Consider the following 21,726-nt stretch of genomic DNA (forward strand, 5'->3'; position numbering starts at 1 on the left):
TGTCAGTGATATTGTGAGTGCTCTGAACAGCACCCTGCCAGACATTAAAAGGAATACTTAATATACTCTCTTCTAATGTGACTGCTACAATGCCCAGCAATAGTGCAGCAGACACTGGGAACCTAAAGTGGGCCATGCAGTAGCCAGAGGCAGATTTTTAAAATACCAGGAGAGTTCTGGGTGTTTTCCATCCACATTTCTCCACTCGCAGGTGCTCTCCTTTTCAGTACGGTATTTTTAAAACATGCTCTCCAGATGGTTGGAGTATGTGCGTGAATTCCTGGGTTAGACTATCCTTATTTCCTCAATACTGATCTCTGACTTTATCTTTTTTTTTTTTCTGTGAGTCCATGAAGCCACTAGATGGCAGCATGAAGCATGTATTCATCTGGCACATAATTCATTCAAATGCAGCATCATGGGGATGAAGAAGTGTCCCTCACATCAAACTCCATGATATCTAAAAATAAAAGCTCTCACCTGTTCGAACTGCTTGAGCGTGTGAAGCTGGAGAGGGGGAGAGTTGTCTGTTTCATCACTGCACAAATCTAAACAAGGGGAAAAGGTGCGTTCAAAAAACCTGAAAACTCATGGAAATATTAAGTTATGTGTAGGAGGGGGGGGGGGGATACACACCTGTCATGTGCCCTGTGATCTTAGATGAAGGATCTTGAGTACTGTGAAAGAAATGGCAAAAAAAAGCAAAGTCAGCACTGAATGAACATAAACAGACAAGACAAGAGTGAGTGAAAACCTGCACAAGTAGATCCATTCCAACACAAAACAGCCAAGTAATGGTCTCTCCGTTTTACTGCGTGCCCTTAAAAACAAAGAGCTCTTCCTGAAATTTAAAAGCCACTAAAAGCCCTTTCAGTATAACAGCATGATGTCATTTGCACCTCTGTATTGGAGTCTCAGCAGGGGAGAGAAGAGATAAGAGAGGAGCCACGGGGTCAAAGTTCAACTGGGCTTCACTACCAACTAACGGAGGGGGTGTTTGCCTTTACAGTCACCCCTAAGGTTAGAAATAACGGCAGTAAGATGCAGACAGTCTGGGTCAACACCCAAACAGTATACAGACAAATATGCCCAACATTAGGCCAACTGCTACTGCCCCATCAGTGCTCCCCCACTTCATGGGGAATGCCCCTGACAGCTGCTGGGTCAGTAAATGTAAAGACAGCTGTATGCATGCCAAAGGGTTTTAAAAGTTCACCAGGTGGACAAATGGTATACATGCTGTAGTATTTTGGTAAACAGCGCATCCAAATCACAACTGTCTTACACAACTGTTCCCTTAATGCAGATATAGGTCAGATGGTGTGGTCACCATGGAGAATTTGAGCTATGTGATGAGTGGTTATCAAAAACCATCCCTTATTAATGAAAGTCAAGCTTTCATCTCTTAAGCACTTGGTGGGCGTACATGAAGGAATTCAGCCTTAGTTATCACTTCTAGGACAGCTGCATTGAGCGCCTCCAAGGCCCTACTGCCCACCTGCACCGATGAGCCCTTTAAGCAGCCTAGTTGGTGCATGCAGTTTATGTTTATTCCTGCAAAGTAGGTCAGAAACACCGCGTCTTTAATGGCATCTTCCATCAGAAACCCTTTTACAAATGTAGCTGTGTAAGGATAAATGCACACATGCGCAATCACAGAGAGACATTTGCATCACCCCCGATAGCTTTATTCTCCGATCCGCGGCTACTGTGTGTGAGTAGCCCTGTGAGGAGAGAAAAACGGCCTTTTATCCAGGATGGATGATGGGTGCACATCAAGTGAGAGAAAATAACTGAAATGGCCTGACTGTAGCAGCAGTCAGTGCTCTGATTGAAACCGCGGTTTGTATCGCCGGAGTCGTGTTTTTGTTAAAAATGCCAAATAAGCATCCGTCTTCCGCTGCGGTGTCCCCCCGCACACAATCAGCCACCTCACCTCTCTGACTCTCCCCAGACTTGCTCCGGCGACGATGAGCTCCACTCCATAAAGGCTATTCCGTCATTTAACGGGCATCCATGCCGGAAAGCATCGCTGCGTTCAAATCAGCCGTACATCACTCATTTTTGTTTGGAGTACATGAGCCACATCCACACAGGAGCACGCTATCCGCAGCGGCCGAGGCATCGCGCACCGCTCAGGTTTGGAGGGGGTGTGTGTGCGTGTGTGTGTGTGTGTGTGTGTGTGTGTGTGTGTGTGTGTGTGTGTGTGTGAGAGAGAGAGAGGATGCGCGCCCTGAAAATGAAAAGCAAAGGATGCTACGAGCCCACACAAGAGAGTCCCACTAATGTTGATTCAGCCCTCCAGGAGAGCAGCTGGGGGCAGGAATATACCCACTCTTTTAAAGATATAGACACCACAGGGTTGGGTTGCCTTCTTTAGCAGTAATGTGTAGCCTACATTTCTGATTTAATTGGAAATTGCAGGTTTCCCTGTTTTCAAAGCAAAACTGTTGCTCAGTAGTTGTGTTAAATATTAATTATGCTATAGTCCTGCTCTTTGTCATGCAGTCATACGAATAATAAACTCTGGAGAACAATGGTGAAACCAGTAGATATTTGAAATTATAAATAGCAATAAAACAGCTTTTTTGGTTCTGATGCGAAGTCGTTTTGGAACAGCAAGTGATGGATATGATTTCTTATTACTGATGGGCTGGAAGTGAGTTTACTTTCACTCACTTATCTGATGTAATATATCAGATTTAATAGCGCAGGCCTTTTCCATCTCAAATGTATTTTCCAGGAACGCATGAAATAAATGTTAGAGATTCAAATGATTTCCAGATCAGAATCCTAAATTATAGACTAACCATACTGTAACCTTCAGATTATATTAATCCCAGAACCAATAATCTCATCACAGTGACTCAGTTATTTTCAGTAAAATGATTTCAGGATGCTTTCAAGTCTGCTGGGACTGATTATAGCTCTGTTTTTACGGCTTATTATAAGATTGTTGGGGTTTTGTTTTTGTTTGTTTTTTTTAGTTCAACCTGAGTGAGAAAGCAAATTTAGACTTGTTCCACACAGCTGCAGAGACTGGCCACACTTTTATCTGTTTAAGGAGAATGGTGGTGGAGGGGCGCTCTGAAAGGGTGAAGGGATTAGGGGGGGACAGAGTTAATGAGGTTGTGGCATTGTTTGCGAGTGGATGTGAGGAGCGGATGTAGCTTTGGTAATCTTGTTAAGAGTCACGGAACTAATGTGGAGCTAATTTGCTCTCAAAAATGATCAGGACAGAAAGAGATGGAGACAGCTCCAGGCTGAAGGGCAAATGCTCTCTAATTTCAGCTGATAGGGGAACAAAAATGAGAGTAAAGATGGTTAATGTTTACTGCCTCATCAGGAGCCTCTTCCCATGTCACTTAGAAGAACACCCCACCTCTATCAGCCATCAAGTTCCACGTGGCAGCACGCAGTTTACAGGGCTGTTTCTACCACAGCGCCCTCTCCTGGACTGAGGTTGGGCTTCTTTAGTGCTCGGTGGATCTTTGTGTGCTGACACATTAAAACTGGTTGTGACCTACAGCAGTGCAGCCAAGCTTCAAATTGATCATTGATCCCTATAGCAGGGAACTGAGAGTCTCATAAAAGAGGAACACAGAGAATTTACAGACAACTGGAAAAGCTTTTATTTATTTATTTACTGATTGATTTTGCATCGAAATCTACGACTGATCTTTAGACTTATGAGAAACTAAATAGTCTATGAAATGTAGAATACGTTTGTGAAAAGGTCTGAAAACTCTAAAGCGTGTGGAGTGAGTTTAGAGCTTTCTCAAATAAATAAATACATGAAAGTAAAGGAGAAATGTAGAATAAAGTGCAACTACCTACCACATTTTTAAGATATAAAATATTAATTGTTGAAATCAAAGATTCTGAAGATCATTGTCATATTTTCTCTCTCTCTCTTTTTTTTAAATGAGTTACCTTATTTCCAGAGGTTTTCCAGTTTGAAATAATATTCAGCTGTAATGACTACAGCAGACACTAGATGTCCTTATAGGACCGCTGAAGCCTTCAGCCATTATACACAAAAAGAGAGGCAGTTACATTCACATTTAAATGAAGAAACTTAATGAGAAACTGCGAGTTTGGAATAACATTAGACCACGTCACTGTCTCAGCGTGCAGTGCCATGCATCTCACCACAGGAGGTGCTTTTCTCGCTTACCATTGCATCTCAAATGCAAGTGGGGTGGTCCTGTTTACTGTGCAGCATTATAATCTGTTTAGAAATGTCTGCTGCCAAATTAGCTGCCTTGTCCTTTTTGTGCGGTGTACATTTCTATACAGTAGTTACGAAGTTACACCTTATCCAAACGTGAAAAAGCTGAATATAAACACAAACATAAATAATTAATAAATAAATTCAGCAGCAGACCAACTGAGGCTACCTAAAAATAATAATAATGATAATTATTGTTAACAGACAAATCATCATTATTATTGAGAAGAGTGTAATTGTACCATTACTTTCATGGCTTGACTTTTCAGAACTATTTTCACAAGATACTTGTTTACTACTCCACATGATAGATCAGTGCTACATGCACATGTTCCACAAAACATTTATATTTAAAAAAAATCCACACGAAGGCTTATACTAAAATCTTTAATCTTACTTTTTAATCTTATTTTGCAAAATATTGAAATTAAATCTAATAATCTATTTTGAGCCTCACACAGAAATGGTTCTTTACCTTCATCATCCATCTAGATATTTATACATTCACATCACATACAGAAGGTCTGTAACGACAGCAAGTCTCTGATGGGTTCAAGTCCTTTTCCCAAAGACCACCCGGGGTCCTGTTTTTGCCCCTTGTGGTTCTGTAGAGATGATCCAGATGGCAGGGGATTTCATAAAGTCTCTGTCAATCACCTTGTTCTCCTCTTCCCGGGCCATTGCCTCTACTTCAGGGCTGGTTTGTGGGGACCAGTCTGCCATGAACTTATCCTTGGCCTCACAGTAGTTCACCACCACTTCTGCAGGCTGCTCCCCAAACAGCCAGTCTTGAGTACAGAAAGAGAGGGTAGGAGACAGATGTCACAGAGAAGCGCTGCCAGTAGCTTGTGGTTTGATTATTCTGGTCTTTAAAAAGCTAGCGGTACAGTAACAAACCTGCACAGTCATGGATGAGGTCTTTGATGAGGTGGCCCGTGATGGCGTAGAGAACCGAAAACACGATGAAGACGGCTATGAGCAAGTAGAGGACGTAGGTGGGCAGGTGGATAGCATCCCGAGAAGGAGGGATATATGACTCAAATAACACTGTGCCATCTTCCTCTTTGTGACGAACGTTTAAGCTGTCCATTGCAGTCTGGCTGCCTCTGCTGTCAGCCTGCGAGTCCAGTTAATATCTGTGGGTCATCGCTGTATTAAGAAGCCGGCACAAAGATTTAATCGCACAGAACGTTCTGTGCAAAATACAAAGAGATCAGGAGGAAATATCACATTCTCCAATGTCAGCATTGTAACAACAGCAAAATTACTCAAAATTCAGGAAATCGTGAATGAAACTCTTTGCATGAATCAAGGAAGCTGTGAAGATCCTCTAATTCACAGCTGATCAGCCTTATGACTAATGACTGCTAAAGTAAGATTTAAAATAAATGCAAAGCTGTATCTCATGTGAACAAGATTCCTGTTTTTCTCTCTGTAGAAATCTATCTATCTATCTATCTATCTATCTATCTATCTATCTATCTATCTATCTATCTATCTATCTATCTATCTATCTATCTATCTATCTATCTATCTATCTATCTATCTATCTATCTATCTATCTATCTATCTATCTATCTATCTATCTAACATCACTCAGCTGTATTTAATATGCTCAAGTGCAATAATCCTCTGCATTTATAAACAAGGTCATCACCCTGGGCACAAGCAGGTATTAGGAGAAGGTAAGATGGATTAATGAAAGCAGACAAGACAGGAGGAACGAGCTTGTATTATCGAGTTGTTTATTGGGGAGAAGCTTAGTCCAACACCAGGAGAAGTGATGTACGTTTTCTTTAGAAACACATTACAAGCACATGTAACATGACAAGTCTTTTTGATTTTGCAATTTCACAACACTTTCTGTCTAGCCTTGTGGACGAACTGGACACAGTGTGTTTCCAATGAACATTTTTAGATGTAAAGTTAAGTTATTAACATAACTGATATTTTTACTTGAAACTTAATTTGTTTACAGTTTTTACCACGAGCAGCTGGACAGCGAATTTCAGCATGGTGCAGTAGAAACAGACTGACAGTATGGATCGTGCTTACTAACAACATTTTCTTGTACATTTTTTGCACGCTAACTATAACACCAGCATAAAACAAGAGTGCCTCAGCCTCTGCATCACTACAGCGAGGACATCACTGATCACTGCACTGTGATTAAGACGTAATAAAAACTGCTGTGATGAAAAAACTCAAAGGGAAGTGACGTAAGGGGCCACGGGGCAGGCGAAGGTCACGCTATGTGTGGAAATCCTTTTTTCTCCAGGGTATGACGAAGCAATGGCGCTTCTCAGCGGAGGGGTGGATGGACGACAGCGGCCTGCGTCTCCCTGGTGGAAACCAGGCAGCTGGCCTTCTTTTTCTTCCTCCATTCTGATCTCATCTTTCTCCAACAGCTTGCTGGAAACGCTGAGTCGCCTCTCTTCCTCTATTTCTGCATCCCCTCCCTCTGAGTCATCCTCCACTGGTTTGGGGCCAAATATCCAGTCTGTAAGAGGAAACATGTTGGAAATGAATTAAAATGATTTATTTTTATGTCTTCTCTGTGTATCTTTTAAAGGGGCATTGCACCGGGTTTAGATTCACTTCAGTTGTCATGTCATGCATGACAAACTGCAGCATAGAGGATGCTGTTTCTTTTGGGGGGTTATTAAATAGCCAAAGCAGGAACTTTGTGGAATTGCACAAATTGAACATTGACCGCCCCCTTAAGATGGCTTTTTTTTAGCAGCCATTTGATCAGCTGTTGACATTCACCTTAAAAGAATAACAGACACCACTGGGAAGGTTATCCTATCCACAAACCAGAGGGTGAACATGAAGGAAACTGTCGTCAAAACAAGGAAAAGATCAAAAGTTGATTCACGAGAGCTCAGGGACAGAAAGGACACCACAAACACAGATGCCAGAGTGGACACGGTGGCATCAGTTCAGGATGTGTCCACCTGGGGTTACCTGCCAGGTCATGCAACAGGTCATCAATGAGGTGTCCCACTATGGCGTAGGTGGCCACTATGATCACCACCACCCCAACTATTACATAGACTACATTGGGTGGGAGAGTTATAGCATCTCTCGCAGGGGGGATGTAGTCCACAAAATACACCTCCTCCTCCTCCTCCTTCCTTCTAGACAGCTGGAGGAGTTGCCGGAGCTCAAACGCAGACTGTGTGAAGTTTGAAATCAGAGCTCCTCCTGAGGCGTTCAGGGACACATTTGGTTGCCGGTTCATGTTTTGTCTTGGCCGGTTTTTGAAACTCTTTTTATGGTTTTGTCAGCTCACAGAAAGCGTTGAAGCTTCGGGGCTGTTTCTTTGGGTGATGACAGATTTATTGTCTTGTTGCAGATCTGCGCTCCTTCACTCCTGCACTGTGAATGTTTGGAGAACAGGTGATACAGGTGCACCAGGGAGGAGGAAGAGGAGGCGGAGGAGGGAAACAAACTAAGCATTAGAACATTTTCAACATCTTCTGGGTGTCGGAAGGATGAGTGACAGGTGGAAATGTGCGGATGGTTTGAAACTGAGAGTACTGTTTCTCAGCAGTGACAGCTCCCTGTCACAAAATGGCTCTACAGAAATGTAGTTCAGCTGACAAGTAAAGCCTGATACTACCCATGTGCCAATTCTTCTAATCTTTGGTCTAGACTTGAATCCCAGAATTCCTCATTCTCATCTTTTGCACAGAGGGTCTTCGGTCCAGGAGAGCGAGACAGAGGAGAAGTGAATGTAGGACAGACGGAGTTAATAGGATTGAGTCTGTCATAGAGCAATATCAGCTTTCCATCTGTGGGGATTAGAGATATGAGCGAGGAGAGGTGGACAGTAATATGCCAAAGAGGCTTATGGTCCCCCTTGCATAAAGATATGATATGTATATTACAGTGAACCCACTTTCACTCAGGTCCAGACTGGCATCACTTTATAGATACTTTCAAATGATCTTATACACAATTTGGCACTTGTGACATGTCACATAATTCACTAACATGAAACAATGCTTTCATGAATGAGTTCTTGCTCCCTAACAGAGCATGATATCATTGCAGGTAGAAAAGGTGCACATCTTAACGTATTTTTCTTTATAAATGACTCTTGTAAAAATGATAAAGAGCCAGAGAGCAGCTCCATTCATATGACAAAAGATGAGAAAATGGCACAGATGACATGGAAGACAGCACTGCATTGGAGTGTCACAGGGAAAGAAAATGAACTTGCCTGCAGCAAAGAGTTGAGACGATTCCTCTGGTTTTTTGTTTTTGAATTCTGGGGTGAACTGTACAGAAGCAGCTCTGGAAATAACCACAAAAACACAGCACAAGGTTAGCGTTGCATAGTGGCTGCCCTTCCATAACAAGCCTAAAGCTACACAATCTTGTTTTTTCTGTACATGTGGGCAGGTAAACAGGTGATATATATATACATATATATATATATATATATATATATATATATATATATATATATATATATATATATATATATGGAGAGAGAGATTTTTTATCCTCACAAATATTCTCAGTGCAGCATCAGGATGTGGATGTGGTTTCCACCAGGATTTTAGGCATTGGCTTGTTGTTCTTCCTTTTTCCAGTTAAGTTTGTAAAACTGAGAGGCAAGAAACTTCCATTCAAGGACCGTTACGGCTATATTGGCGAAAAGAATGAACCAAGAGACTGGGTGCATACCCCAGTAGAAGACGTGCGACATGTTGTGGAGAGATGTAAAAAATAAAATAAAATAGAGAGAAAAAGGAAAAGGAGGAAGAGTGAAAAATAAGCTTTCAGGAGAGATGCAAACGAGAGATGAGACGAGGGTTTCTGAATGTGTCTCAGGATGAAGCTGTTACGAAAGTAACACCAACTGTGCCAGTTTAGAGGTGGTGTTTAGTAGTTTAGTAATCCTAACAGGATTTGCTTGACTCATGCCACTGTCACCAACAAAACCTTTTCACCGAGTCAGCAGAAAGCTTAAACGGTTCATTTAGTGTCACCTGAAGGACCTGTTGCCTGCGGATGGTGTGTGAAGTGTGTGTGTGTGTGTGTTGATTCACACTGCAAGCAACAAATGTAGCTAAAACACAATAAAATGATGCGAAATAAATATTAAGATAAATTGACACTTTACCTGTAAGAATGATTCTTCTCATCAACTTGCAGATTGCTTTAGGTTATTTTTTCAGTTCAAAACAGGAATCCAAGGCTTTTCCAGTTAAAAAAAAAAATCAATACATAAAAAAAGAAGCAGAAATTCACTGTAAGCACTACTAGCTGAGCAGAGTATTCCTAAGCAAATAACATCCAGTCACTCATTCAGGTAGATCCATACTGGCTCCCTCAAGCTGGGGTGACCACCTTCTTGGGCTTGTCTTCTGGCTCCATCAGCCACTTGTAGTAAGCATCGCCCAGGATGAAGGCCCAGTAGAAGACGGTTAGAGAGGTGTTCACTGTCATGATGCCGATAATCAAAGGGTGCCACATGGTGGCAGGTTTTAGAAAAAATCTGTGTCAGCCTAAAAAAAAGAAAGAAAGAAAGAAAAAGCTGGTGCTGTGTGTGTGTGAAGGGTTGTAGCAGTAGTATCGCCTGCCTGTCTGTTTCTACTCTCTGCGTGGACTCCCCACCCCTCTCTGTGCTCTCTTTCCACTGGTGACTAAGTTTCTGAGGCAACAGCAGCATAATCCTCTTCAGCAGCTTTGTTACAGAAGATAAGGGTGCGCTGGATGTAGACCTGCTTTACCCACCCTTGTTCATCCATGAGATGGTGTTGTGTAACGCAGGTGTAGGCATTCTTCACAATGAGCTTTATGAGGCAGTGCTTTACAAAGAAACAGAAGCTATGTAAAAATGTCACACTGATTGTGAGTTTTAAACAGTGACCTGACCTAAAAGACATAATCTTTGTTCTGAACTTTATGTTCTCTGTAAGATATCAAATCTAATCCACAATCTAATCGAGACTGGAGACATCAGATGGAGGAGTTAATCTTACACCAAACAGCACAGATGGCTCCTTAAACGAGCCCCATGGTCGAGCAGACCCTAAAGACCACGCTTGCCCTGACATCACGTGACTTGAATAGCTGGATTGTACAGACTCATCTGGTGCAGGGTATCTACAAACAGCATGATTAGAAAGCGAAAAGACAGAAAACTGAACTTAAAAGGACTTCAAGGGGAGGAAACACTGACATGGGGAATCGTCCTCCACCAGGTGGCAGTCTGTACAAAGACTGAGTGAATGTTTTAAAAGACGCATTTAATGACAGATCAGAGAATTTAATGAAAAACGTGAAGGAAAAGAGCGATATTTGCGCATGATGGGCGATTCAGCGGTCCGTTATCTGAACTTTGCATTACTCTCCCTTTAAATGTTCTCTCATTAGAGGTGCCTCCTGCCCGAGGTGAACTTTGACACCTGCAGGACAGCTGCAGGCTTATTGGCGCTGAAGGTTTCATCACAGATCAAAAGGCAACGTGACGCTGCTTTAAATCTTCTCCTGCGTTCAGCGGCAGCGCAGAGGGCGCTGCTTTAACATGACTCGGTGCACAGCTCTGAAACGTGCTTAGGAGGGACAGATTTCTTTTTTATGTGGAACATTTTTAAGGTTCACCATAGAGACCAAACAACACGTTTACAAGAATGAGGCCACCGACGGAAATCAGCGTTTTTCTCCTTTCTCTTCTGGCACCTGGAGTTTTATACACAATGAACAACATCCCAGCGCTTCAGGAGTAAGTGTGTGTGTAGTCGGATCATTTCAATCTAATCTCGGCCTGTTGTGTGGAGGCATGGTAAAGCCGCCGATATTAATAGGCTTATGAAGCGGCCCACAGCCTGAAGGGAAAAGGGCGTGTTTACCCAGAGGAGAAAAAAAAGATTCACCAAGGCTGGAAAATCTAATGCTGTGAACTTAAGAGATCCGTTATAAAGTCTTAAAACGTAGGCCTAAATCTAAATTAACGGAGTGTAAGGCTATATCGCCCACGATAATGAGCGTTAATCAATCAGTGTTACATCCCCACACTGCTCCGAGCTTTTGAATTTCACCAAAGAGAAACTGGCAATTAAAGAGCCGAGAAAGCTTTGAAAATAATCAAGTAACAGAAATGTTAATCTTTTTGAACCCTCTATCTAAACGTCCTCCTTTTGTGGCGAAAGCTGCGATATTTCGCAAAATTAGATCATTTTAAAGTCTCGTCGATCGTCACTGATCTTGAGTTAATTTTTATAAAGCACAAAATGAAGTTTAAGTTTTATTCAAAGACTTGTCGTTTTATAATAAAGCAGCTTAGAGAGAATTAATTATCTACGTCGATCCTGATTTACTGGTTAATGTTCTCCAGAATAACTTTGTTGTGTCTGAACTCGTCCTCAGACCTCTGGTTATCTTGGGGATGGGAGCGGTCATCCTGGGGTCTGTGCTTCTCCTCCTCTTCCTCACTGTGCGGCACAAGGCCAAAGTGGACCCTTTGTTCTATGGTACAGTCACACTAACACATGCTTTCATATAAATGAGTAAAGTCCAGGTGGACGGTTGTTATTTCTCTTTCTTTCTCTGTATGTTTGCAGTGTTCGCAGAGTTTTCCTTCACCTGCCTGGTGGGTCTGACCAATGCTTTAGAGCAGGATGGGTTCATCTCTGGCTTCATGGGCTTCTACATAAAAATGGTAACCTCTCGCTTTTCTCTCCAAGACTGATCAGTTTTGGGTTTTTTTTTTACTTCATAAGTTTAAATGTTAAAGTTTGGATGTTTCTTTCCCTTCAGGGTGAGCCTCATCTAACCACTGCCTATGCATTGATGATGTCTTACTGGGAGGGCATCGTTCACTTCATCCTCTTCCTCGTTATCATCCACCGGATGTTCTCTGGGTAGGTTTTGCCGCTGCCGTCACAGTCTCTCATGTCTGTGCTTTAGTGAGACCTCTGACTTTCTGTCGTGCAGGAAGTCGTATCGTAGCCTGGGCCTGCTGTGGGCAGGCTCCTCCATCGCTCATCAGATCGTTCACATCCCAGGAGTGGTCATTGGTGAGAGCAGCATGAACACAGTCTGGTCAGATCGGCGCAGTTGTTTGTGACCACGTGTATTGATGAAGTTCTCATTTGTTCAGGCAAGTATGGGTCCAACATTCGACCAGCGTTTTGGAGGAATATCCCCTTCTTTTTGGCACCTTTCTGGGCAGCCTCGCTGCTCTTTAGCAGACCCAGAGAGATGCAAGTCATCACAGCAGATAAGGTAAAAAGTTCTCGCTTTTAGGATGTGTTCATTATACACCATATACTCCGAGAGTAGTCTAGCCAGAATCTGGTTACAGCTTACATATCTGTGCATATTGTAGTGCATTAAACTTTAAAATTCTGTAGCCACCTTTCTAATTAGGAGTCATGCTCAAGGTTGGAGACTAACTCAGCTGTCATAGGGCAAAAGGCAGGGTACACTGGGACACAGGGCTAGCACAGAGACAGACTATTCCCACTCATGCTCACACCCAACTGAGACTCATCAGTTAACCTGATATGCACCTTTGTGGATCGTGTGATGTCATCTGATTGTTGGGGTTTTCTCTCTGTTATGGTTCATGGGTTTCTAGGGTCTTTACCTCACAATATAAAGCACCTTGAGCGGAGTGTTGTTGTGATTTGGTGCTACATAAGTGACAGTTAGACTGATTTAAATTTGAATAGAACAGGATCCAAATGACATTAAATTATACTTTAAAAAAGTGTGTGTATGTATGTAAGTTGGGAGAAGAAAATTGTTGTTTTTGCATATGAACTCCAGATGGTGTCAGAAAAATCATTTGGGGACATTTCTTCACAGTTGGCCTTTTTAACTTGTACCCACAATAATATTTATTCCACCTGAAATGCATTTTTAGTACTTGGAAAAACTCTGTTAGGTTCAGGAGGTGCTGGAGGGTACGTAACACCCTCTTGCTTGCTGTGAATTTTCCACACAGTTACATTCTTTATTCCCACATGAGCTCAGTGGGACATCACACAGGCTTCCCACTGGGGAGCAGGCAGTTTGAGAGCTGTTTTAATATCCAGTTTGACTGTGTTAGACATTTGTCTTCTCACAGGCAGCTCCGCTGGGTAATCTCCAGACACGTTCAGTTTTCCGATGCCCGTGTGAAAATAACCTGTACGCTGTAAAATGAACAGCACCAACATCAACTGTGAACATTTCTGTGTCGAGCAGATCGCTGCAGAGCAGAAGAAAAGTCTGCTGTTTCGACCCATTGACCTGCTTCTCTCACTGCTGTTACTGGGATCCATGGCCTTCTCCGTGTTTAGAGGTTTTGTAAGTGAAACATCACAAGACCTTTTCTGCGTGTCGGTACTTGCGCTTCTGTTCGCGCTCCAGTCTTAACTCTCTTCGTGTTGTGCTGCAGGTAGTGCTGGACTGTTCTCTGGACACCTGTTTCACCTACATCTATCAGTATGAGCCGTACCTCAAAGACCCCGTTGGCTTTCCCAGGGTTATGGTGAGTCTGGAGACCGAAGACTCAGAAACTGAGTTAACTCTAATATAATATGTAGTTTATTGTTTAACTGTTTGGTGCACAATTCCTTTAGATGCTCGTGTACTTATTCTATGCACTGCCATTGCTAACGGTCTTCATCTATGGTCTGAAAACACCTGGATGTAGCTGGATGTTGGACTGGACCATCTTCGTTGCCGGCGCCATGGCTCAGGTAATTGTAGTTTTCTCATCTCGTGCTGTGATTAATATTCGTTTAAACAAAAGGAAAAATGGAAAGCTTCATGTTGACTTCCCTCCCCCTCACTCGCTGTTCCCTCCAGACCCAGTGGTGCCATATCGGAGCATCTCTGCATTCCCGCACTCCCTTCACGTACCGAGTCCCAGCAGACAAACGGTTGCCTGTTATCGCTCTCAATGCGCTGCTCGCTGCTGCACCGGCACTGCTGGCCCTGCGCTGCCACACAAACCCTGCTTATTTTATGAAACCTGTTCCTGCGGGACAATCCAACAGCAAGAAAAAGGAAAACTAGACCACACGCAAACCACGGACTGGTGAGGAATGCTTACTGGGGCACGAACTGAATTAAATGCACACATTTTTCATCCCTAAAACCCAGAGGAAATCTAAAAACATTGCTCTCTCTGACTCAACTGTTAAAAAAAAAAAAATCAGTCACCTCACCCAGCACTTCCTGTATGGACTTCTGGACCCTGATAAGGAGGCTGTTGATGGAGGTGAGGACCGTGATCAGATCGCACAGCGTTCAGGTGACTCATGCAGACACCCAGTTTGTATCGTCACAAAACTTCAACTAACCTGAACCATGCAGGTCAGCAGCAGCACCGGAGAATGATTCAGTCCCTTTTTTTTTTTTTTTTCTATACAGAAATCTAAACCAAAGCTACAAAATTTGAAGATTCATTTTTTTGATCTTGAATATTGCAACTTTCACCCTTCTGTGATTTTTAGCACCCCCAACGCTAACTGTGAGTATATTAAATGTTGAATATCAGCTGAATCCTCTGTAGGCTGAATAACTTAAGAGTTGCTGATAAGAGAGATGACTCACTCGAGCTGATAGCTTGGAGAAGAAAAAACCACCTGGTGATCGACGTTGTGGTCTAGCCTTCATGTGACTGGAGCGTATAAAGAAATCAGACAGATACTAATCGCTATTCCAGTCCACTCCAAGTCCAGACTGTCATTTTCAAGTTAAATATTCAGTTTACAGTCATGTGAAACGGGGAAAGGAAGCACATGGAATTTGTTTTTGCTTAATAAACGACTTAAATGATTACCACGCTCATTCTTTCTATCTACAGTTTGAGAACTGGAGCGCTGAACTGTGGCTATTTTTGTATTATAAAAATGGGACACAGATTTCTCGCTGCTAGCTGTGCATGTCAGTGTTTGATTAAATTACATTCTCATTAACCTTTTCCTTCGCTAAATATTGAGAATATTTATGACTCTCATATCACGTCTGAGCTTCTAAACTTAAACGCACTTCTTCCCGAACCAAGTGGTTTACGGGTTCAGCAGTCGCGTCTCCGCAGCTGTCAGTGTTTTCTCCAGCTGGTGATGTCATTGTGCCCTACTGCACTGCTCAAGTTATCAGACTGATAAGAGGTGAACCCTGGATTTAGGTGAGCTGTCAGACACAGTGGCCATAAGGATTACTGCAGGAAACGTCTCAAAAAGCAAAAAAAAAAAACATGTTTTGGCTGCTAAAGTGTCATTTGACTTTGTAAATAGAACATTTCCCTTTTTTGTGTACATACAATAGGATATGCAGGACACAGCTGAATGTAAGATGCAGTACAAGAAGTTTGATCACTGAGTTTGTTTGTTTTTTGTTTTTTTTGTCTTTGTCACAATTTGTGGCTCAGATTAAGTTTGTATTTTATAACACACTTACACACTTTAGAAAGCACAGTGCAAATAAACACAACCCTAACCCTGTAGGCTTTATCTTATTGCAACATGAGTGTCCATTAAAAACAGTTTAGTATGGTATAAAGTGTTGGACCCACCAACTGACTCTCAGTCATTAGGGTAGAGTCATGACCAGCCATACCGTCCGGCTCTGTAAATGAAACAGTGGGTCGTTTTTAAAAAGCTTGGTACTGTAATAGGAAGAAACTGATATTCCAGTGTAAGTGATGATACTGCAAAGCAGAAATATTTGGGAAACGCAGCAAATCAGCCAAATATAGTGGCAAACAATATAAAGTTTACAAGCTGAGTCCTGAGGCACATACCATGTAAAAGTCTTCATGCTCTGCTGAATCAATAACTGCAGAGCTCCAAACCTCCGCTAGCATCAACCTCGCGCCAAAAACTTCCCGCTGGGCACTTCATAGTATGTGTTTCAAAAGCTAAATTGCTCCTGGAGGTGTACTTTAATCAGGTCCACCTTTGCAAAAGAAGATATTTTGCTGCTTCAGGTGAGTAGAGCATCAACAAAAGCACTGTACAGAAGAGAACAGGCACTTTAAGTCAGATGTAGCATGACAGGGAGCTGTTGTGAAGGTGGGTTGCAAAGCAGCTTGCAGGATTCTGTAACTTTACCCAGACTAAAGTATTTTAAAGTGAAAAACCTATGATAATTTTCAACTCAATAGCATCCATAATTCACTTGAAATGATCTGTATTCATCTTATACTGAGTCCTGATGTTGCTCCTCAGTTTATCTATTGCCTAAAATAACCATTAAGAACTTCTTATTGACAAAATCCAGATGCTACAGTCAGATGATCCCTTGCCGCAAGGGGTCACCACAGCGAGTAGCTCCAAAGTTTTACACCAGATGCTCTTCTTAGTTTAACCCCACAGGGCATTTTTGTCTCTAGCTGGAACTGAGGTTTAGCTCGCACTACACTATGGAGCTAAAACAAAATAGATAATAGTAGGGGGAAAAACCCAGACTCAGATTAACTGATCTGATCAGGTTCTGGGTCGAGCATGACCTCGTGGCAAAACTACGCTGCGTTTGAAAGTGAAAACAGCTGATAGCATGAATGAAAAGCAGAACTTTTGTCCATTTTGTTCGCTTTATTAAGAATGGAGTACAACAGCAGGACAAAAAGTCATAACACCAAAAAAAGTGGATAACAGATCAAATATCAAAGAGACAAGAGACAAAAAAAAGAGTGACATTCTACACATCGTGTAAATATGGCCGTGCAAATTAGGTACAATCAAGTGGTTATCTCAAATTATTCTGTAATCCCACCCACACTAACTATGTCAATGGGACGTATACATTAGCTGAGAGTGCTTATGGGGATTGGGGAGTCTATCGGATTGGACAAGGTTTGAGCCAATAACACACGTCACAATATTTACAGTACAGAGATTAGAGGCAATCAAATGATTAATTTTGTTATCGACTGATTGTTGGACTTACATATTGGTATAGAAAAATGGTGTTACGTCAGCTTTCTAAAGGATAAGTAAGAAAACAAGCATGTTCACTAGCAAATGATTCATAATAAATAGTAACATTACACAAACAGATATTAGAAAAAAAGCACGTCAGTCGAATAAAAGAGACCAGCTATTCAGGTGCTCTATGGAAAAGTAACAGCTACAGTACACGTACAAAAAGCTGGGATACCAGGACTATCTTGCATCAATTACATCTGTGCTTTGTAAACAGAATACTAAAATGAGTTACTTTTTTCATGTAGAACAAGCAAACCTTTCCAAAAAAGTGACTTGGCACTCCTCTAAGTTTCTGTCTTACATGCATACGTTCACACACTGCTGTCAGGCTGACAGACCAAGAGAAGGTTATAGTTTGCAGACGAGTGGAGGAGTTACTGTTTGGGAGGGCGGATGTTAGGGCGGTGCTAAAGTCAGTGTTCGCATGGACCTCGGTTAAAGAAAGCAGAGAGAAAATAAAAAGAAGCATCAAAAAGCATGGAGGTTAGATTATGGGGATAATCTTATTCACTGGGGGAGTAAAGCTAAGCAGAGAGCACGGTTAGTGGTTAGAAGCAGGAAGGGCAAATGGAAATTGCTGTGATCTACTGTCTTTCCTTATGGGCCATGGTTAGCACCTAGGCATTGTGGATGTTGTATTATTTGGTTCAGTAGTAGCTGTGTGCGTCCTCTCTGGCCTTGTGTCCCTCTCCTCCGTGTCTCCTGTGGCCGTGGCGGTCGTGGCGCTGGTTGCGGTGATGGCGTCGGTACCGGTGCAGTCGTCGAGCTGCAGAGGGGAGGAAATGGTGACACGTTGTATATGAGCTGCAGTAGATGAACAACACACTTGTCACTGTGCACAATTACTGCACTGTACACAAAAATCCCATATTCACTGGCTAAATCTCTGCATTTATTTTCTTACTCTTAAACGATCTGCTCTGAAAGAAGCTTAAGTGTGTAGTTGAACCATAAATACTCAAATACTCAAAATATATTTCCTTGCTGAAGGTTCCCATCGCTAATCAGCTGACTCTTCAATGCTACACAAAAGCCTAATATGAGCTGATACATTATTTATTAGTGAGTCACCTTTGTTAAGATGGGAAAGAGTTAATAAATGATACTTAACAGACTTAAAGCTCTGAGGTTGGTTGATGCTAATTATCGGGTTTGATGAAATCTTCAAGGAGCTGCTTGGATTGTAATTTCACTGATTTTAAATGAATCATATTTTACTGCGTTGTTATGTGTGTGTGTGTGTGTGTGTGTGTGTGTGTGTGTGTGTGTGTGTGTGTGTGTGTGTGTGTGTGTGTGTGTGCGCGTCTGTGAGGTCATATTTACATCCAAGATCTTTACAGTTGCTTTGACTTAGTGTCCTTGTGCACAACAGAAAGAGAACATTTCTTTTCAGACTTTAACAATGAATCTTCTGTTTCTGTCTCACAACTATGAATGAAGTCATCATTTACGGGCTCTACTTGCCAAAATACGATCACAGGCATTATGAGTATTGTCACACACATTTATAGCGTTTATAGAGTGCCACAGACATGATTTGTGAGCATGGAGCACTCTGCTCAGACACGAATAAGGACGGAAGCGTACCGCTGGGAGGGGAGTAAGGATGTGAAGCGGGAGAAAAATGATGCGATATAGGAAAACGTAAAAGTGCAGAGGACAGTCAAGACATACAGAGATATGCATTCAACAAGAAACTGTGACCAAACAGACGTGTGTGAGAAGATGTTTCATTACTTTGATATACTGATGTATATGGTAAAAGTTTTGATAAGGTGTCCACTGTGAATCTAACCACTGCGTTTTGCTCACCATCAAATGGGCTTGCCTTTGTAGTTACACTAATGTGTCTGACACCTGCATTAAAGGTTTTCAATGTGTTAAACTCATTTGTGTGCATATATGCATATAAATCAATCTGAATTACAAAATTGATTCAAGAAATTTGCCCAACCAGTTCAGAAACTAATGACAAAAGTGACTCAATAAAACAACAACCTGGCAGAACCGTCTGAATTTGTAAGTGAGGAGCAAGGCGTGAAAATAATCAATAAAAAACTTGTATTGGTGGCACAGTCACTATTATAGAGCTCCAAAGTCACTACAATGCTGCAATGTTATGGTATAATAAAAAAGTAAAAAGGAGTTTCACATCTCAACTTCTACTCAGCCTGTATGTGGGGAAAAATTTTTTTTCTCCTCATACATGATGCTTTCAGTTTAAAGCGACCACTCACACTTTGTGCAGATGATCCTTGGTCGCTCCCAGCTCCCATCGGCCCGGCAGCGTGCGGTGGGGATGTGGCGCTGGTAGAAGCCTTCAGAGCACTGGTAGCGCACCACTGAATGGATATCATAATGTGATCTCCTCCGACCTATCAAATGGGCATTCTCCACCGCAGGCGGGGTCCCGCATAACACTACAAACAAACAGAGAAGCCTCATATCACTCATACAAAAAAGGCTGAATTCCTGAAGAGACATCCAGAGTTTATTTGACATTAATTAGAACAGACACACTAATAAATACCCATTAGAGCAGTCATCGCATATTTTTTTATGTATGTGCTAATGTATAGTAAACGAAAGCATCGCACAATATGCACAACAATAACTCGTGAAGGTCGTCATTTGCAGGAGTGCGCTGCCTCTAGATGGCAGCCTTGTTGCTGTATCTGCTGACAGAAAGAGCTGTTTTAAGGGGCTAGTCTCTGCAGTAGACAGGGACTACAGCCAAACCACAGAGCCATGAGACCACAGCCAGACAAGCAAACACTCTCAAATGACTTAATCCCTCTCCCCCTGTCCTCCTTTATCCTTCCCCGTCTTTTTCTAAGGCCTCTTGATGGTCTTCCATGTCTTCTTTCTTTTTTTCCCCCCAAGTCTATGTGATCTCATTGCTTTCACATTTAGGTTGACTGAATCCCAGAGGAAAGGCTTGGGTACAGTAAGTATCAAGAAAAGCTGACAAAAAGCAGCTTGTAGGAATTTCACATGGCGTTTGAGAACAGGACAATAACTGCAGTTTCAGTTCTTCTGCCTGAACAAGTTAAGTGGGGCCAGGGGAAAAAGATCTGCCAATGAGAGGAAGATTTAGATTGATATTCCTCTCAAAAATCAATACAGGTTTTAGCCTGAATCTCACTTGTGCATTTTGTCAATTTTTGGAGCGTCTGCAGCGATGACCTTTTATAGAGCAAAAAAGCAACTTGTGAAGTGTAGCCAACTACTGATTTTCTGCATGAGAACTGGTGGCCAGCTGGTAAGTACACAGAAAACCCAATCATGTAAAGACAGGAGATCTTTGATAGGGAGCGTCCTTCCCTGTCCGATAATCTGAAAAGACCTTTTTAAGTTTTGTTAGCGAGCTGAGCATTGTTACAGTACCTGTGCCTTTCTTGCAGATGTAGGGCAGGTTGTAGTTGCAGGGCACGTCGTTCCACTTGCCGTCCTCATGGGCAATGGTCACCACGCAGTCCTCGCCACCTGCAAAGAAGTTATCGGGCTGGCTCTCCCTCCAGTTCTCGTAAACCTGCACGGCAGCAAACACCAGATTTCACCTGCATTTGAGTTCATCTGTAATTGTAGTCAGGCTGGGATTCTTGTCATATTTTTAAGTGAAAAGAAAAAAAATGGTATTTTTACACAAATGTGATTTTGTGAGCTTTAAACGTGTGTTTCCTATTGAGCTGGTTTATTATGATGACTTTTCACAGTCTGAAAACAGGAAGTGTAAAAAGCGATCACTGACCAAGTCGTTGGTGTCGGTCCACTGAAAGTCCTCTTCCACTGTGCGATCGTTCAGACCGATCCAGGCGTTGTCGTGACCGAGACCTGGAACAAACAGTACATGGCTTCCTTTCATTTAACTGCTTCTGTAAGATCTTTATTTGTGTATCTGATAGCATCACACCGCCACCTTCTCCCTCTTTTCCGTATAATCGAATTTGTGAATCATGTTTTTTGTGACTTGCTGCTTTCTCTTCTTGTTTTTTTTTCACACTCTACCTTTTATTGTTTTTATCCCTCAAGCTTCGATTTCACGCCCCTTGTTTGTGATGTATGATATTAATACTTTGTTCTGCTTTAATATTTTTTTCCTAAGAGTGTTGGGTTTAATTTGTGCCATTTGTCTTGATTGTCTCCTTCTTTTTCTTTCAAAAGATTATGACTGAATAAATCAAAATCACCCGTCAGACATACCGTTGATGAACTCCTGCTCGGCAGCAGAGACGACACTACTGAGGTGGGCGCTGTGCTCTCTGCAGTCTTTCTCTGCATCCTCCCAGGTGTGTCTGTGGGTGAAGTACCTGTGGGATGACACGGTGAAAGCAGATTTGATTCACATGTTATGCTTCCCAAAAGATTTAAATGATGTTCAACTTTAAAACGAGACATCTGATCTTCCGTGTTCAGTCTCTACTTTAACTCCGTCAAAAGCACGTTGGAGGAGATTTCCTCGCTAATGATCCATGCACTCCAAGTTAATCTGCCTACCTATTGTGCTCATTTCCAGCACAATAGTTTCTGCCAGAGTAGCGTTGCATAATT

The 21,726-nt window shown here is 42.1% G+C and overlaps 4 protein-coding genes across 6 annotated transcripts in view; 1 reads left to right on the forward strand and 3 right to left on the reverse strand.

Annotated features, from left to right (window-relative positions):
- The window catches only part of LOC146553734 (myomegalin), a 57,767-nt gene extending 55,560 nt beyond the window's left edge, over positions 1–2,207 (reverse strand). Inside the window, exons 1-3 of the mRNA XM_085255981.1 lie at positions 1,937–2,207; positions 637–677; positions 481–548 (exon numbers count right to left, since the gene is read on the reverse strand). Of these exons, the coding sequence (XP_085112107.1) occupies positions 481–548; positions 637–677; positions 1,937–1,986 (159 nt within the window). The 5' untranslated portion in view covers positions 1,987–2,207. The remainder of the gene's footprint in view (positions 1–480; positions 549–636; positions 678–1,936) is intronic.
- A 2,397-nt stretch (positions 2,208–4,604) lies between these two features.
- Positions 4,605–5,785, reverse strand: LOC146553735 (uncharacterized). Its single transcript, XM_085254450.1, has 2 exons — positions 5,129–5,785; positions 4,605–5,019 (listed from the first exon to the last, which is right to left on the reverse strand). The coding sequence occupies exons 1-2, from the start codon at positions 5,319–5,321 to the stop codon at positions 4,784–4,786; spliced, it is 429 nt and encodes a 142-aa protein (XP_085110576.1). The 5' UTR covers positions 5,322–5,785; the 3' UTR covers positions 4,605–4,783.
- Positions 5,786–10,674: 4,889 nt separating this feature from the next.
- Positions 10,675–15,025, forward strand: LOC146553736 (transmembrane 6 superfamily member 2-like). Of its 2 annotated transcripts, none has more exons than XM_085255282.1 (10): positions 10,675–10,973; positions 11,618–11,721; positions 11,812–11,909; positions 12,008–12,111; positions 12,185–12,267; positions 12,351–12,475; positions 13,442–13,543; positions 13,635–13,727; positions 13,893–13,938; positions 14,048–15,025. In XM_085255282.1, exons 1-10 carry the CDS (start codon positions 10,882–10,884, stop codon positions 14,281–14,283), a joined length of 1,083 nt encoding a protein of 360 aa, XP_085111408.1. In that variant the 5' UTR covers positions 10,675–10,881; the 3' UTR covers positions 14,284–15,025. The 2 variants fall into 2 exon arrangements, with proteins under 2 accessions (XP_085111408.1, XP_085111407.1); XM_085255281.1 differs by having other exon boundaries at positions 10,680–10,973; positions 13,819–13,938.
- Positions 15,026–16,762: 1,737 nt separating this feature from the next.
- LOC146553737 (neurocan core protein-like) overlaps positions 16,763–21,726 on the reverse strand; it is a 46,713-nt gene continuing 41,749 nt past the window's right edge. For both annotated transcript variants that reach the window (XM_085255613.1, XM_085255612.1), the window contains exons 16-20: positions 21,379–21,485; positions 20,927–21,009; positions 20,563–20,707; positions 19,413–19,595; positions 16,763–17,941 (exon numbers count right to left, since the gene is read on the reverse strand). In XM_085255613.1, the coding sequence (XP_085111739.1) occupies positions 17,823–17,941; positions 19,413–19,595; positions 20,563–20,707; positions 20,927–21,009; positions 21,379–21,485 (637 nt within the window). In that variant the 3' untranslated portion in view covers positions 16,763–17,822. The remainder of the gene's footprint in view (positions 17,942–19,412; positions 19,596–20,562; positions 20,708–20,926; positions 21,010–21,378; positions 21,486–21,726) is intronic.

Source organism: Mchenga conophoros, linkage group LG18, assembly GCF_057382185.1.
Source record: "Mchenga conophoros isolate Kocher_MC1m ecotype Shallow Benthic linkage group LG18, M_conophoros_male_GT1.1, whole genome shotgun sequence".
Lineage (NCBI taxonomy): Eukaryota > Metazoa > Chordata > Actinopteri > Cichliformes > Cichlidae > Mchenga > Mchenga conophoros.